The sequence below is a fragment of the Erpetoichthys calabaricus genome, chromosome 6 (assembly GCF_900747795.2).
Source record: "Erpetoichthys calabaricus chromosome 6, fErpCal1.3, whole genome shotgun sequence".
Classification (NCBI taxonomy): Eukaryota; Metazoa; Chordata; class Cladistia; order Polypteriformes; family Polypteridae; genus Erpetoichthys; species Erpetoichthys calabaricus.
The window spans coordinates 68,291,876-68,308,397 of record NC_041399.2 but is presented as its reverse complement, the minus strand read 5'-3'; the positions used below and the strand labels follow the sequence as shown (position 1 = coordinate 68,308,397).

The window sequence follows — 16,522 nt, the reverse complement described above, 5'->3', positions numbered from 1 at the left end:
TGAGCTCAATTTTGAGCTTCATGGCAAAGGCTGTGAATACTTATGTACATGTGATTTCTCAATTTTTAATAAATTTGCAAAAATTTCAAGTAAAGTTTTATCACGTTGTCATTATGGGGTGTTGTGTGTAGAATTCTGAGGAAAAAAATGAATTTAATCCATTTTGGAATAAGGTTGTAACACACCAAAATGTGGAAAAGGTGATGCGCTGTGAACACTTTCCGGATGCACTGTACCTGCATTTTCATTACTCTTTAATTTAATATTGTTTTTTGTATCAGTATGCTGCTGGAGTATGTGAATTTCCCCTTGGGATTAATAAAGTATCTATCTATCTGTCTAACACTCCTTTCCCTACCAATCCAGACAGCAAAAGAATCAAAGATTTCATTTTAAGCAAATACTTAAAAATACTAATTGGTAGTAGAGAGTTAGGATGCGCTGGCACCCTGCCCGGGGTTTGTTTCCTGCCTTGCGCCCTGTGTTGGCTCCAGCAGACCCCCATGACCCTGTAGTTAGGATATAGCGGGTTGGATAATGGATGGATGGTTTGGGATGCTAAACATATTAAAGAAAAAGTTTAAAAAAATTGCAAAGCTTATCTTTTTCTAATTTAAAATATAACATGTACAATGTACATGTACATATATATATACAATGTACGATCGTTGCCAGAGCCTGGTCCGCATTGCCGGCAGTAAGTCGAACCCGTTTCCAGTGAGAGTTGGACTCCGCCAGGGCTGCCCTTTGTCACCGATTCTGTTCATAACTTTTATGGACAGAATTTCTAGGCGCAGCCAGGGCGTTGAGGGGGTCCGGTTTGGTGGGCTCAGGATTGGGTCACTGCTTTTTGCAGATGATGTTGTCCTGTTTGCTTCATCAGGCCGTGATCTTCAGCTCTCTCTGGATCGGTTCGCAGCCGAATGTGAAGTGGCTGGGATGAGAATCAGCACCTCCAAATCCGAGACCATGGTCCTCAGCCGGAAAAGGGTGGAGTGCCCTCTCAGGGTTGGTAGCGAGATCCTGTCCCAAGTGGAGGAGTTCAAGTATCTCGGGGTCTTGTTCACGAGTGAGGGAAGAATGGAGCGGGAGATCGACAGGCGGATCGGTGCGGCATCCGCAGTAATGTGGGCGTTGCATCGGTCTGTCGTGGTGAAAAAGGAGCTGAGCCGCAAGGCGAAGCTCTCAATTTACCAGTCGATCTATGTTCCTACCCTCACCTATGGTCATGAGCTATGGGCAGTGACCGAAAGAACGAGATCGCGAATACAAGCGGCTGAAATGAGTTTCCTCCGCAGGGTGTCTGGGCTCTCCCTTAAAGATAGGGTGAGAAGCTCAGTCATCCGGGAGGGGCTCAGAGTAGAGCCGCTGCTCCTCCGCATCGAGAGGAGTCAGATGAGGTGGTATGGGCATCTGATCAGGATGCCTCCTGGACGCCTCCCTGGTGAGGTGTTCCGGGCACGTCTAACCGGGAGGAGGCCACGGGGAAGACCCAGGACACGTTGGAGGGACTATGTCTCTCGACTGGCCTGGAAACGCCTTGGGATTCTCCCGGAAGAGCTAGAAGAAGTGGCTGGGGAGAGGGAAGTCTGGGCATCTCTGCTCAAGCTGCTGCCCCCGCGACCCGACCTCGGATAAGCGGGAGACAATGGATGGATGGATGGATGAAAATATAACAGGAAAACATTTTCTCTGCTGTATCACGGTAAATGGGTAAAGATTCTTTCGAGTGATCAAGATAACACAATGAGCTATCACTGTAGTCTGTTTACTAGGCACGGATGAAACATCTGATAAAGTAAATGGTGTGAAAAGGTAATTGTCCCCTTAGTTACCCAAAGTGAATTGAATCCACTGGTGGGACACAACCATAACTGTGCAACAAGCAGAGCTGAATCTAAATCTGAAATGAAATCATCACCATGAGGTTTCCAGAAGAACACAATGCCTTCATCAAAAGAAATTCCAGAACAGCTGAAATGTACCAATCAGGAAAAGGGCTACAAAGCCATTTCTAAGGCTCTGGGACTCCACTGTACCACAGCAATTATTTTCAAATTGAGAAAAACTGGACCAGAGCAGATATAATACCAGTAAAGTCCACCTTAGCAAGAAACCACATCATGGGCACAGAAAGAACCTAATTCAAGAAGTCCAGAGAATTCCAAGACAACTTCCAAAAGGCTTCTCTACTTGTAGCTAAGGTATTCAATATTCATGACTCAGCAATAAGAAAGAGACGGAGTAAAAATGGGAATTCATGGGAGAGTACCAAGACGCAAACCTGTGCCATTCAAGAATAACGTCAATGCTAGCAAATATGCAATTGAGTGGCACAGAAGAATGAAAATTAAGGTTTGAGTGGTCTAGTCACTCACTTGAACCAAATAAAGATGACATAGCAGGACCTGAAACAAGCACTTCATGCTCAAAAACCCACAAATTTGTCTTCATTAAAGTAGTTCTGGAAAGTAGAGTGGGCTAAAATGTGCGTCTAATTATACAAATAAAAGTCCTAAAACAACAGGGGCGCTGGATAACTTTGCTCCTTAAATAAACAAAATAATGATTTTAAAAACTGCATTGTGATGTTCACTTGAGTTCCCTTTCTCTAATACTACATTTTGTTTAAAGGTCTGAGGCCTTTCATTGTATAAAATATTTAAAAACAGACAATATTAGATAGGGGGCAAATACCTTTTCACTTTAAGAAAGCAAAAATTTTATTCAAATAAAAACTGAGAGTAGGACATTCCCAAAATGTGTCTGAAAACAGCATTAACAATTATAACCTTCACTAGGGTACATTTTTGATGACATAACTTTGAGAGAAATGACTGAATGCACAAGTTAAGTTGAATCAGACTCTACATACATACATAGATGAGGAGGGTATCCGGAGATCACCTCCATTCTTTACCTGAAATTCCACTTACTTGTAACCCTGCTAGGTTCACTAGATACCAGTGTAAGTATTCATTTTCAGAAATTTGACAAGGAGTCTTATAGCAAAACAGCAATGAAACAAGAATTAAATTTTAATTATTTTAACTTGTAAGTTGACAGGATTCATCAGCCACATGTGTACTTTGATTTTACAAAAAGAATTGCAAACTTGTGTTCCAAGGAAAAAAATTCAGATGTTACCTAAACTATTTTATAACATCTCAGTAATTATTTACTGCTTTGATGCTGATCTTTCTAATCATAAAATAGGTCATTACGATAGCAACTGATGAGAAGAATTCACAATTAATTGAAGAATTAAGTACTCACAGGTAACTCTTTTGCTAGCTTGATGACCATATTCTCCAAGTATTCAGGAAGGCTTTTGAACTGCTGATTAGTAGGCTGGAAAAAATGAGGACTTCTACGTGCCAGAAGTCTCAAAGCTCTCCAACCATAGTTTGAATTATTTACAACCCTAAAAAGAAAATGCACACAAACGTTATTTACGACAAAAAAAAAAAAAACCTATTAAATTATACATTAATATGTTGTATGTTATAAAGCAATTCCAGGAAATAAATTCTGAAAACACTTGTTAGCTCAAGTACAGCATGAGAATACTGCCTTTCTACATTTTATTACTTTGGTAGATCATCCATAACCTGTGTATTTACATACATATGCTACAAATATTGTCACAAGCTATTTTTCCTGATTATGCCATTATTGTCCACATATTTCTGCATCTATATAACACACAGGATAAGGGATAAGTAATTTTCTTATAGTCATACAGTAAACCAGTTGTGGAAAAACAAACTCGCAACACTGTTCTGTAAGATTTGTCACCTTAAATAGTAGGCCACACTGCGAGGCTCATGCCCAGATAAATAAGACGCTCAAGTCCATCCACACAGCTCAGTTCTCTAAGTCTCCCAGCAAAGTGAACCAAAGTTCAGTTGTATGGAGATTACATGCATTGTTATTTAAAATAATCAGTCTGGAAATCTTAATGTGCTGGCATAAGCCAAATCCTACGAGATGTAAACATCTCCCTTTTTAGAAGTAAATTAGCTCAATATACTAACCATCATAACAAATCTTACTTAAAACAGCATCAGTGTAAACATACTTGTATTTCTCTTCAACCATGTTCGCTGGATCAGCCTGTTCAATAGCTTCCTCAAAGAATTCTTCTAAACTTGGCATAAACTCTCTTAAAAAAAAAAAAAAAAAAAAAAAAAATTAGAACAGCCAAAAGAAAATGCTTCTGAAACTAAAAAAAACTACAAAAAATAATTTAAGATTAAATACTGCATTCCAAAAGATAGACAAATGTGCAGTAATTCTGCATTACTCAGTTTGCAAGGAATAATTATTTGTAAAATGTTTTGTTTTTTAGACATCATTTTGTCAGAACATTATGTTATATATTTGAATGCATATTATACACATTGTATATTAATTACTGTGAAACAAAGTGGTTTTGAATAAAGTATTATTTTCTAATTCTGTAAGCGTTAACAGCATTTGGAAGTCAAATGAGCCCATGAAATATTATACAGGTTGAGTAACCCTAATCTGAAATGCCTGGGGACCAGAAATAGTTTGGATATTTTTTGAATTTTGGAATATTTGGATATACATAAGATATATTGGGGATACCCTTGATCAAGTAGGGAAATGCAGACAACTAGCTATACGACAACTCGTGCATATAATAATTCATATCACCAAGTCGTTATCATACTGTGCGTTGACATGACAAACACATTAAACCTCATACAGACTGTACTTTAATTCTGTTTTAAGAGGGCAAACGCTGTGTTTTAGCATGGAAGAATTTTTTTGATTTGTTGTCAGTTTATATAATGGCTTCCTGTTATCACTTCTCAGGAAACTGTCTGACAGGTCAGGAATTTCTCAAGTCAACCTTCCTCTATCATGCCCACTGTGCTGAAAGTCACTAACTGACCGACAAGGAACTACATTTAGTTTTCATATGGTGTGGGTATACAAACATAAAACATAATAAAGTTTTACCAACATAAAAAGGCAATTTGCAGCATCCCACACCCCAGTCTTGCTCTGAAGGAATAAATCCATTTTGAATCAGCATGTTATTCATATCTACTTTTTGGTGTGCGCATATTTTCACGTTTGAATCAAAGCAAAATTTAAATTGTTTGTATGGTTTTAATAAATTAAAAAAAAAGAATCAGCGTTTAATAAGAAAGACACTTGTAGGGTTCATATCAGCACTCAGATTAGGGATAGTCAACCTGTACTTATTTTTTTTCCTTTTTATTTTTTAATGGATAAGTTTTAATCTAGAGCATGTTTATCAGTGTCATTTGTTACATGAGAAAAATCACATATCATAACAGTTGTAGGTAAAGTGGCAGTTGCTATTTACTTTTTAGGAGGGAATCCAATCTGAACTTTAATAAGGTTTAACCAAAGGCTAGTTTAACTAGCAGAAACATACCAATTTATACCAGGTCAAATAATTAATATACAGTGATCCCTCGCTATATCGCGCTTCGCCTTTCGCGGCTTCACTCCATCGCGGATTTTATATGTAAGCATATTTAAATATATATCGCGGATTTTTTGCTGGTTCGCGGATTTCTGCGGACAATGGGTCTTTTAATTTCTGGTACATGCTTCCTCAGTTGGTTTGCCCAGTTGATTTCATACAAGGGACGCTATTGGCAGATGGCTGAGAAGCTACCCAGCTTACTTTTCTGTCTCTCTTGCGCTGACTTTCTCTGATCCTGACGTAAGGGGATTGAGCAGGGGGGCTGTTCGCACACCTAGACGATAAGGACGCTTGTCTAAAAATGCTGAAAGATTATCTTCACGTTGCTATCTTTTGTGCAGCTGCTTCCTGAAACGACATGCTGTACGGTGCTTCGCATACTTAAAAGCTCGAAGGGCACGTATTGATTTTTGTTTGAAAAACAAACTCTGTCTCTCTCTCTCTCCCTGCTCCTGACGGAGGGGGTGTGAGCTGCCGCCTTCAACAGCTTTGTGCTGCGGTGCTTCACATACTTAAAAGCAAACAGCCCTATTGATTTGTTTGCTTTCCTCTGTCTTTCTGACAGACTCTGCTCCTGACGCGCACTCCTTTGAAGAGGAAAATATGTTTGCATTCTTTTAATTGTGAGACGGAACTGTCATCTCTGTCTTGTCATGGAGCACAGTTTAAACTTTTGAAAAAGAGGCAAATATTTGTTTGCAGTGTTTGAATGACGTTCCTGTCTCTCTACAACCTCCTGTGTTTCTGCGCAAATCTGTGACCCAAGCATGACAATATAAAAATAACCATATAAACATATGGTTTCTACTTCGCGGATTTTCTTATTTCGCGGGTGGCTCTGGAACGCAACCCCCGCGATGGAGGAGGGATTACTGTATAGTGCATCCGGAAAGTATTCACAGCGCATCACTTTTTCCACATTTTGTTATGTTACAGCCTTATTCCAAAATGGATTAAATTAATTTTTTTTCTTCAGAATTCTACACACAACACTCCATAATGACAACGTGAAAAAAGTTTGAGATTTTTGCAAATTTATTAAAAATTAAAAAAATTGAGAAAGCACATGTACATAAGTATTCACAAAAATTGAGCTCAGGTGCATCCTGTTTCCCCTGATTATCCTTGAGATGTTTCTGCAGCTTAATTGGAGTCCACCTGTGGTAAATTCAGTTGATTGGACATGATTTGGAAGGGCACACACCTGTCTATATAAGGTCCCACAGTTGACAGTTCATGTCAGAGCACAAACCAAGCATCAAGTCAAAGGAATTGTCTGTAGACCTTGTCTTGAGGCACAATTCTAGGGAAGGTTACAGAAAAATTTCTACTGCTTTGAAGGTCCCAATGAGCACAGTGGTCTCCATCATCCGTAAGTGGAAGAAGTTCAAAACCACCAGGACTCTTCCTAGAGCTGGCCGGCCATCTAAACTGAGCGATCGGGGGAGAAGGGCCTTAGTCAGGGAGGTGAACAAGAACCCGATGGTCACTCCGTCAGAGCTCCAGAGGTCGTCTGTGGAGAGAGGAGAACCTTCCAGAAGGACAACCATCTCTGCAGCAATCCACCAATCAGGCCTGTATGGTAGAGTGGCCAGACGGAAGCCACTCCTTAGTAAAAGGCACATGGCAGCCCACCTGGAGTTTGCCAAAAGGCACCTGAAGGACTCTCAGACCATGAGAAAGAAAATTCTCTGGTCTGATGAGACAAAGATTGAACTCTTTGGTGTGAATGCAGGGCGTCATGTTTGGAGGAAACCAGGCACCGCTCATCACCAGGCCAATACCATTCCTACAGTGAAGCATGGTGGTGGCAGCATCATGCTGTGAGGATGTTTTTCAGCGGCAGGGCCTGGGAGACTAGTCAGGATAAAGGGAAAGATGACTGCAGCAATGTACAGAGACATCCTGGATGAAAACCTGCTCAAGAGCGCTCTTGACCTCAGACTGGGGCGACAGTTTATCTTTCAGCAGGACAATGACCCTAAGCACACAGCCAAGATATCAAAGGAGTGGCTTCAGGACAACTCTATGAATGTCCTTGAGTGGCCCAGCCAGAGCCCAGACTTGAATCCAATTGAACATCTCTGGAGAGATTTTAAAATGGCTGTGCACCGACGCTTCCCATCCAACCTGATGGAGCTTGAGAGGTGCTGCAAAGAGGAATGGGCGGAACTGGCCAAGGATAGGTGTGCTAAGCTTGTGGCATCATATTCAAAAAGACTTGAGGCTGTAATTGCTGCCAAAGGTGCATCGACAAAGTATTGAGCAAAGGCTGTGAATACTTATGTACATGTGATTTCTTAGTTTTTAGTAAATTTGCAAAAACCTCAAGTAAACTTTTTTCACGTTGTCATTATGGGGTGTTGTGTGTAGAATTCTGAGGAAAAAAATGAATTTAATCCATTTTGGAATAAGGCTGTAACAAAATGTGTAAAAAGTGATGTGCTGTGAATACTTTCCGGATGCACTGTATATGGTGGGAGGTCTAATCACAGTCCTGTATCTTAACAGACCTAAATATGACACATAAATAAAAATGTAACCTACCTGGATTCTGATTTGCATGCTTCCATATTATCGTTATTAAGATTCCACAGCCGAGTCAACTCTTCACTGCTCAAAGTAATAAAAACATTAAAGCATCAATCAGTTAAAAATACTATTGTCCACATATCCAGCATTATTCTTGTATGATTGTATCACTCAGATTTTAAACTGAAACTTAACTCTGACATCTGCAGCTTTCAGGTTTATCATCTTCCAAACATGTGCAATATTGCTTTTCTAAGCTTTAAGTGAGCTACACACCTGATGATTCCTCATTCAGAAAATGGATGTCCAACAGAATTTAAATGATTTAGTTTATATATTATATATATATATATATATATATATAACTCAAGTGGTCTGCATATACCATTGCTCGACTTTAAATGTGAAAATATAAAGGAATGCACTCTCTTTGATTATACCTGGGTTGCACCAAAAAACCTTTGTAACAAATATATATATATATATTTTTACTTTAGTCAAATGATCAGAAATCTATTCTGCTACAGCTCATGAACTTGGCCACCAAAATGGCATTGTGCAGTGGTGCTAGTTTTAATGTGTTATTGAACTTATTGTGAAAAAAATAATTTTCCACTTATTTAGAACAATTAGATTTGCCATTTGTAAGAAAAGATTTGGGACTAATAACAAAGTTATTGAAGAAGTGATTACAAGTCAAGGTTCAGGCTAGTATGAGAAACATGTACTTGTTTTTGGATAGTAGAAGGCTATCAGAGTAGACAGAAATTATGTAGAAAGTGAGGAACGTAGCTAATGCCTCTTAGTTATACTGTGATTTCCTTCAAACAATTCAATAATATCTCACACTGACTGTGGAAAGATTGAATAACAAAAAAGGCAGCTTGTTAACTATCATTACTCAAACTACTGTTTTGCAAGATATCCTACACTAGAAACCAGCATGCTGTAACTGGGACCATGCAGTATAAAATAACATCAGTCTTTAAGGTACATAAAATAAAGCTCACTGCAAAGATTTAAAAATAATAATACAATAATTAATTTTTATACACTTCTTTTCATACTAAAAATTATTGCAAGATGCTGCAAAAAGCAAATATTACACTCCACTTTACACAGTACCATTCATAGTGACCACTGCAAAAGCAACTGGCCTAAAGAGAAGACATAATATTAAAATGAACTCCTGTAGGGGTTCACTTTCAAATTATTGTGAACATTCCAAATAAATAAATAAACATAAATAAAAGCAATGACCAAGGCTTAATTTACACTGAAGGACTGTATTTGCATGTCACCCACATCTATTCTACATGTTTACAAGGACAGTGACTTAAATCCTCCAGCAAGTGAAAATTAACAAAGGTCTAGACATGCGATATCTAGGCCAGTAGCCAGACAAATGTATTTAAGTAAACTGTGATAACACGAAAGGATGCCTTTATGTAACCATTTTAAATTTTCATTGTCATTGCAGATACGACTGCTTTTAACATTTTTGTCACCACCAGTAAATATATCTTCAAATATGTACTGTATTTATCTCCAAAGCAAACATCTAATTTATCCTGCATAGTGAGCATACATGTCACCTGTCAAAGTATCTCAATGACCAGAAATATCTATTTTTTCATCCTATCAAAGGGCGAAGGTAATAAAGTAGTGGGATGGAATTAAGGACTCTATAAGGGAAATTGCCTTATGAGTATGATCTTCATTTTAAAAAACATTGAGACACGTTACAACCTAACAATAAATTACAGACCCTTTTTCAAAATTACTAATTGTGTGTGTGTCATGGTAAAACTAATACAGAATTACTTTTTAACAGTACATGTCTATTTAACACAGGTATTAATTAAAATATCATCACACTATTAATAGTATTAAACATCTAATCAAAATGAGTTGTTAGTTTGCATGGGCGATTATCTTTCAGCTGGCAACAAGTTATTTAATCCCAACTGGTGCAATGAGTTGCTTCTCATTTCTTAAACAACCATGTCGAAAGACACATCTCGTGGTTGTGGAAAAGATGTTAGTCTGTTTGAGAAGGGTCAAATCATTGGCATGCATCAAGCAGAGAAAACATCTAAGGAGATTGCAGAAACTACTAAAATTGGGCTAAGAACTGTCCAACGCATTATTAAAAACTGGAAGGATAGTGGGGACCCATCGTCTTCGAGGAAGAAATGTGGCCGGAAAAAAATTCTGATTAATCGTGATCGGTGATCACTTAAACGTTTGGTGAAGTCAAATCGAAGAAAAACAACAGTAGAACTCAAGTCTATGTTTAATAGTGAAAGTAAGAGCATTTCCACACGCACAATGCAAAGGGAACTCAAGGGATTGGGACTGAACAGCTGTGTAGCCGTAAGAAAACCACTAATCAGTGAGGCAAACCGGGAAAAAAAGGCTTCAATTTGCTAGGGAGCATAAAGATTGGACTCTGGAGCAATGGAAGAAGGTCATGTGGTCAGATGAGTCCAGATTTACCCTGTTCCAGGGTGATGGGCGCATCAGGGTAAGAAGAGAGGCAGATGAAGTGATGCACCCATCATGCAAGATCTTGGTGAAAAATTAATGCAACACTGGATGGAACTAAATCTTGTGACACTGCAGAAGCTTATTGAAACAATGCCACAGCGAATGCGTGCCGTAATCAAAGCTAAAGGCGGTCCAACGAAATATTAGAGTGTGTGACCTTTTTTTTTTGGTGGCGACTTTTTTTTTGGCCAGGCAGTGTATTTTATCATTTTATATTTTATCTTTTGTATTCTGTGTTCTCCTTGTATGTTGCACCAATACTATCAAGACAAATTCCTAGTCAATAAAGAGAATTCTGATTATAAGCAAGTCTTTCTAGGCCAAAATAGTAAATGTTAAACTTCTGGTATTCTGGAAATATACAGTAAATGTATGTAATAACATGTTCTACTGTCTAATTATTCACAAACTTTCATACACATTACAAAATGTCACTTGAAATACAAGCTAAGTTAAAACATGCCAACAACTATTTTTTTAATTGTACTTCAAAAATGCAAATATTTCATTACTGTATTTAATCATGACAAAACAATGCATCTTAAATTACTACAAATCCAGGGGTAACATATTAAGATACTTACTTCCCCATCAAAACTTTCCTATCAGGACCTTTACTTAAGAAGTCCTCTGGTACAGGGCGTTTTCGTGCAGGTCGAATTGGTTTGGTTTCTACAGGCCTAGAGAAAATGGAAAAAGAAACCTGTTACTATTAATTTATTATTTTAGTTGGTTTATTTATCCATACAAACCCCTAATCCACAAGTAATATTAAAACAGATTACAGTAATCCCTCCTCCATCGCGGGGGTTGCGTTCCAGAGCCACCCGCGAAATAGGAAAATCCGCGAAGTAGAAACCATATGTTTATATGGTTATTTTTAGAATGTCATGCTTGGGTCACAGATCTGCGCAGAAACACAGGAGGTTGTAGACAGACAGGAACGTTATTCAAACACTGCAAACAAACATTTGTCTCTTTTTCAAAAGTTTAAACTGTGAGAACAAAGCAAGCAGTCAAAAAAAAAATCAATAGGGCTTTTTGGCTTTTAAGTATGCGAAGCATCGCCGGTACAAAGCTGTTGAAGGCGGCAGCTCACACCCCCTCCGTCAGGAGCAGGGAGAGAGAGAGAGAGAGAGACAGAGAAAAACAAAGTAAAAAATCAATACATGCCCTTTGAGCTTTTAAGTATGCGAAGCACGTGCAGCATGTCCTTTAGGAAGCAGCTGCACACAGCCCCCCTGCTCACACCCCCCTACGTCAGCGCAATAGAGAGAGAGAGAGAGAGAGAGAGAGAAAGTAAGTTGGGTAGCTTCTCAGCCATCTGCCAATAGCGTCCCTTGTATGAAATCAACTGGGCAAACCAACTGAGGAAGCATGTACCAGAAATTAAAAGAGCCGTTGTCCGCAGAAACCCGCGAAGCAGCGAAAAATCCGCGATATATATTTAAATATGCTTACATATAAAATCCGCGATGGAGTGAAGCCGCGAAAGGCGAAGCGCGATATAGCGAGGGATCACTGTATATATTTTTAGTGGAATGAGCTCTGAAAATGCTATATGGAGTAAAGTAGGCCAAACTTCTTTTTTAAGAACATACTACTTTTTAAATATTTTTCTCAAACTAAATATACAATTAAATATACAGCTGGTAGCATGAAATGATACAAGGCCCTATAATGTGGGTGTAAACATAGATCCTAGTTTTTGTTCTGATATTGAAGATTAAATCTCAAAATCCAAGCCATTTTATTGGCCATAATTTACTAGTAGTGTCAACCAGTGCAATGTTTTCTGAAAAACACTGCATAATACAAACAATTTTATAAAAAGTACTTCCTCTTTCTCACACACACAAAGGATTGTGAACAAAATTAGTCTTCAAAAAGACTAAATATAGATACCTACAATAAGTCATTTCTGCTAACGGGGACAATGTCAGCTCCAAGACCAAGGAACAGGGTAACTGAGATTTTTCCTCAGTAGATCATTATATCTATTGGTATTTTTTTTTTTAAATGATGGAAAACACACATTTCCTTGTGTTTTAATCAAGTACATCACCTTAATCTGTAGGCACTGTTGCGTTAAGTCCTGATGTTTGCCTGCTCAAAATAATATGTTGAAAAAGTCAACAGATTCAATGGGTGCATAATTGCTTTTTCAACAAAAAATGTGCAAGGTGGCAAACTTGGCTAAAGACCAATATAAGAAGCAGTTATTATTGTAATATTATGCGATTGATATTACCTCCTTTCTAAATATAGTTTTTTCTGGGTTAATCTCTTGTACTGTACTTACTATATGCAGCAATACTATTCAAATCCAAGATGAAAATACGGACAGTATCAAATTTTATACTAGATTATAAAATAGTTATCTAGTTCACTACCATGTTGGGTGTGGCATATGGCTGAAATTCCATTTTCTCCATGTTATACACTAGTTTCCACACACAGAGCTAGAATACGGTAATGTAGACTGCCATGTATACAGGGAGTAGGCACCTGTGCTGCTGTCTAAGTCCACTGATGTACTAGAACTGCAGCAACTTCTGGTTCTTGCCTTGCTTCAATTTCCTGTTATTTAAATTAGATGAAGCCTTTGTGAGACAGGATGAAATCATTTTCATGAACATTATTTAAAGCTAAATTGCGAGCATGATATAAAATAATGATATATTAATACTTCTCACTAAACAAATTAATATGATCCATTGTGAAGGAAGGGAAAAATACTACTTCCAAGTACTACAATGTATTCCTAACCATTCATACACGATATTATAAACAGTTGTCTATTAATTAATAATAGATTAAATATTGTATTTTTCATAAATACAATAATTAGCTGAGCTACAAATTATATACAATGTAAAAACCAATATTTTAATCAAACATGAATGTGCACATTGGGCTTTTATATGTTTAAAAGAATTTAAATAACAGCAGAGGTTTCAAATAAAAAAAAATACTGGCTGCACAAATATTCTCTACTGTAAAATAAACCTAAGTGAATGTGCCTAAAACGTCAACTGCAAGCCACAATTGACTAGTGTGTACCTACTCTTTACAGTGGAAGACCTGTTGCACAGTTACTGCACTAACTGACCTCTTGGTAAGATAAACCACAAGATAAACCATTGCTCTCTTTGGTCTTTAACTTATTGAAAGATTTGTTTTTACTCCATATAGACTGTCAGAAAATTATACAATAAATAATTTTTTCACCAACCATCTAATTCTTCAGCAACAACATCCAGAATGAGGTTTCGGCTTACATTTAAATATTTAGTGCAAAACACAAATCTTTATTATTTGAAATGTATTAAAACATAATATTTGGAAGACTGTCCCTGATTAGGGATTATTATGAATTACTATTATTATCTGAGAAGTGAAAATTTTAGCTCTAATATGTTTATGATGTAGACATTAAGATAACAGCAATCAGCACTGTAGCTAAAATATGTGTTTAAAGTTGGAGATTACATCAAACTTAAATCAGATGCGCATTATGATGCTATTTAATTTTGATCATTTATTTGCTCTTCCAATTGATCTACAACCCCAATTCCATAAAAGTTGTGATGCTGTGTAAAATGGCAATAAAAACAGAATGCAAAGATCTGCAAGTCTCATAAACCCATGAAAGTGAGACTTTTTACTATTTCATGAAAAATATTTGCTCATTTTGAATTTGAAGGCAGCAATACATCTCCAAAAAGTTGCAATGGGGGCAACAAAAGGCTGGAAAAATAAATGGTACTAAAAAAAACAGCTGCAGGAACATTTTGCAACTAATTAGGTTAATTGGCAACAGGTCAGTAACATGATTTGGTATAAAAAAGCATCTTAGAGAGGCAGAATCTCTCAGTAGTAAAGATGGGCAGATTCTCCAATCTACAAAAAACTACATCTACAAATTGTTGAACAATTTCAGGATAATGCTCAACGTAGAATTGTTAAGACTCATCATCTACAGAACATAATATCATCAAAACATTCAGAGAATCTGGAAAAATCTTTGCACAAGCAACAAGGCCGAAAGTCAATACTGGTTGCCTGTGATCTTCGGGCCCTCAGGCAGAACTGCATTAAAAACAGGTATGATTCTGTCATGAAAATCACTGTATGTGCTCAGGAACACTTCCAGAAATCATTGTCTGTGAACACAATTCACCGTGCCATCCACAAATGCAGGTTAAGGCTCTATCTTGCAAAGTAGAAGCCATACGTGAATATGATCCAGAAACGCCACCATCTCCGCTGGGCCAAAGCTGATTTAAAATGGACTGAGGCAAAGCGGAAAACTGTTCCGTGGCCAAGCGAATCGAAATTTTAAATTCTTTTTGGAAAACATGGATGCGGTGTCCTTTGGACTAAACAGTAGAGGGTGTGTTATCAGCGCTCAGTTCAAAAACCTGTGTCTCTGATGGCATAGGGGGTGCATTAGTGCTTATGGAATTGGTAGCTTGCACATCTGGAAAGTTGCACCTTCAATACTGAAAGGTATATACAGGTTTTAGAGCAACATATGCTCCAATCCAGATGACGTATTTTTCAGGGAAGGCCTCGCATATTACAAGACAATGCTAAACCCCATCTATTACAAAAACATAGCTTCGTAGTAGAAGAGTCCAGGTGATGAACTGGCCTGCCTGCAGTCCAGACCTTTCACCAATAGTACCAAAAATACGACAAATAGGAACAAGGACTATTGAGCAGCTAGAATCCTACATCAGACAAGAATGGGACAATATTCCTCTCTCAAAAGTCTAGCAACTGTTCACCTCAGTTCCCGGACGTTTATAGACTCTTGTTAAAAGAAGAGGGGATGCTTCACAATGGTAAACATGGCCCTGTCCCAACTTTTTTGAGACGTGTTCCTGCCATCGAATTCAAAATGACCTTCTTAAAATGGTAAATTGTTTTCAATTTAAACATTTGATGTGTTTTCTATGTTCTACTGTGAATAAAATATGGGTATATGAGATTGCAAATCTTTTTTTTTTTTTTTTTTTACATTTTACACAGTGTCCCAATTTTTTAGAACTAGTGTTCTATGTGCAGTACACACTCAGCTCTGGCTTTTACACTTGACAGTAATTTGCCCCAATCACATTAAGAAACTGGTACTGCACCTTCTCTTTGTCTCTTACATAATAGTGTAAAAACACCTACAATCCTGGTTTTCATGCAAGTTACGAATATAAACACATAATGTTATATTTTTCTGCTAAGTGTGCAATTGCATTATTCAAAATCAATTTCCCTTGCAATGGGTCATGAAAAACACACATTTCAATCACATCTACATCTGCAAACAATAGCTTTCATAATTTGTCTTCATCTGTGACCTTTTTTGCACTTCACGCTCCTTATTTAAGCAGACAGGATAAAGTGAATTAGAAACTAGTAACATGTATTTTAATGGCACCATAGCCTGTGTTTAAACAGCTACTTTTAAGTATGAAAATATTGTATTTACCACCTGAGAAACTACACTGCTACAAATTATTTTCACAACACTTAAGTTTACTTCAATTTTCAATTGAAAAATCTCTTCACAAAAAAAACAAAAAACCCTGAAACTTAAGCAAAAAACTTGCATACTCAACATCCACCTTAAAACACTTGTCCACTAGAAATAGTTGAGGAAATAAAATAGCTCTAGCACTTTTAAGAATGGCAAGATTTTACAGGGTTAGGTATATGCTGCCATGTGGGTTTTACAATAGTTAGCACCTGCTAATTTATTCATATCTATCTTGATGAAATGGGAGTTTCCTCTTCAAAACAATTCAGGAAACAACATAAAGTGCATGCAATGTACTTGATTATTCTCCCTCAATGTTTTCCAAATACAATTCAGGTGTACCACTTGTGCAGTAGAGAGAAAGGAACTGAAGAGCACTGCTTCCTCCCAAGAGGTAAAGGCTGTACATT

General features: G+C 37.5%; 1 protein-coding gene across 2 annotated transcripts in view; it reads right to left on the bottom strand.

Annotated features, from left to right (window-relative positions):
• thoc1 (THO complex 1) overlaps positions 1–16,522 on the bottom strand; it is a 69,422-nt gene that overhangs the window by 4,331 nt on the left and 48,569 nt on the right. The window contains exons 16-19 of one of the 2 annotated variants that reach the window (XM_028803655.2): positions 11,158–11,253; positions 8,039–8,107; positions 4,082–4,165; positions 3,277–3,424 (exon numbers count right to left, since the gene is read on the bottom strand). In XM_028803655.2, the coding sequence (XP_028659488.1) occupies positions 3,277–3,424; positions 4,082–4,165; positions 8,039–8,107; positions 11,158–11,253 (397 nt within the window). The remainder of the gene's footprint in view (positions 1–3,276; positions 3,425–4,081; positions 4,166–8,038; positions 8,108–11,157; positions 11,254–16,522) is intronic. The other variant, XM_028803656.2, reaches the window with a different exon arrangement.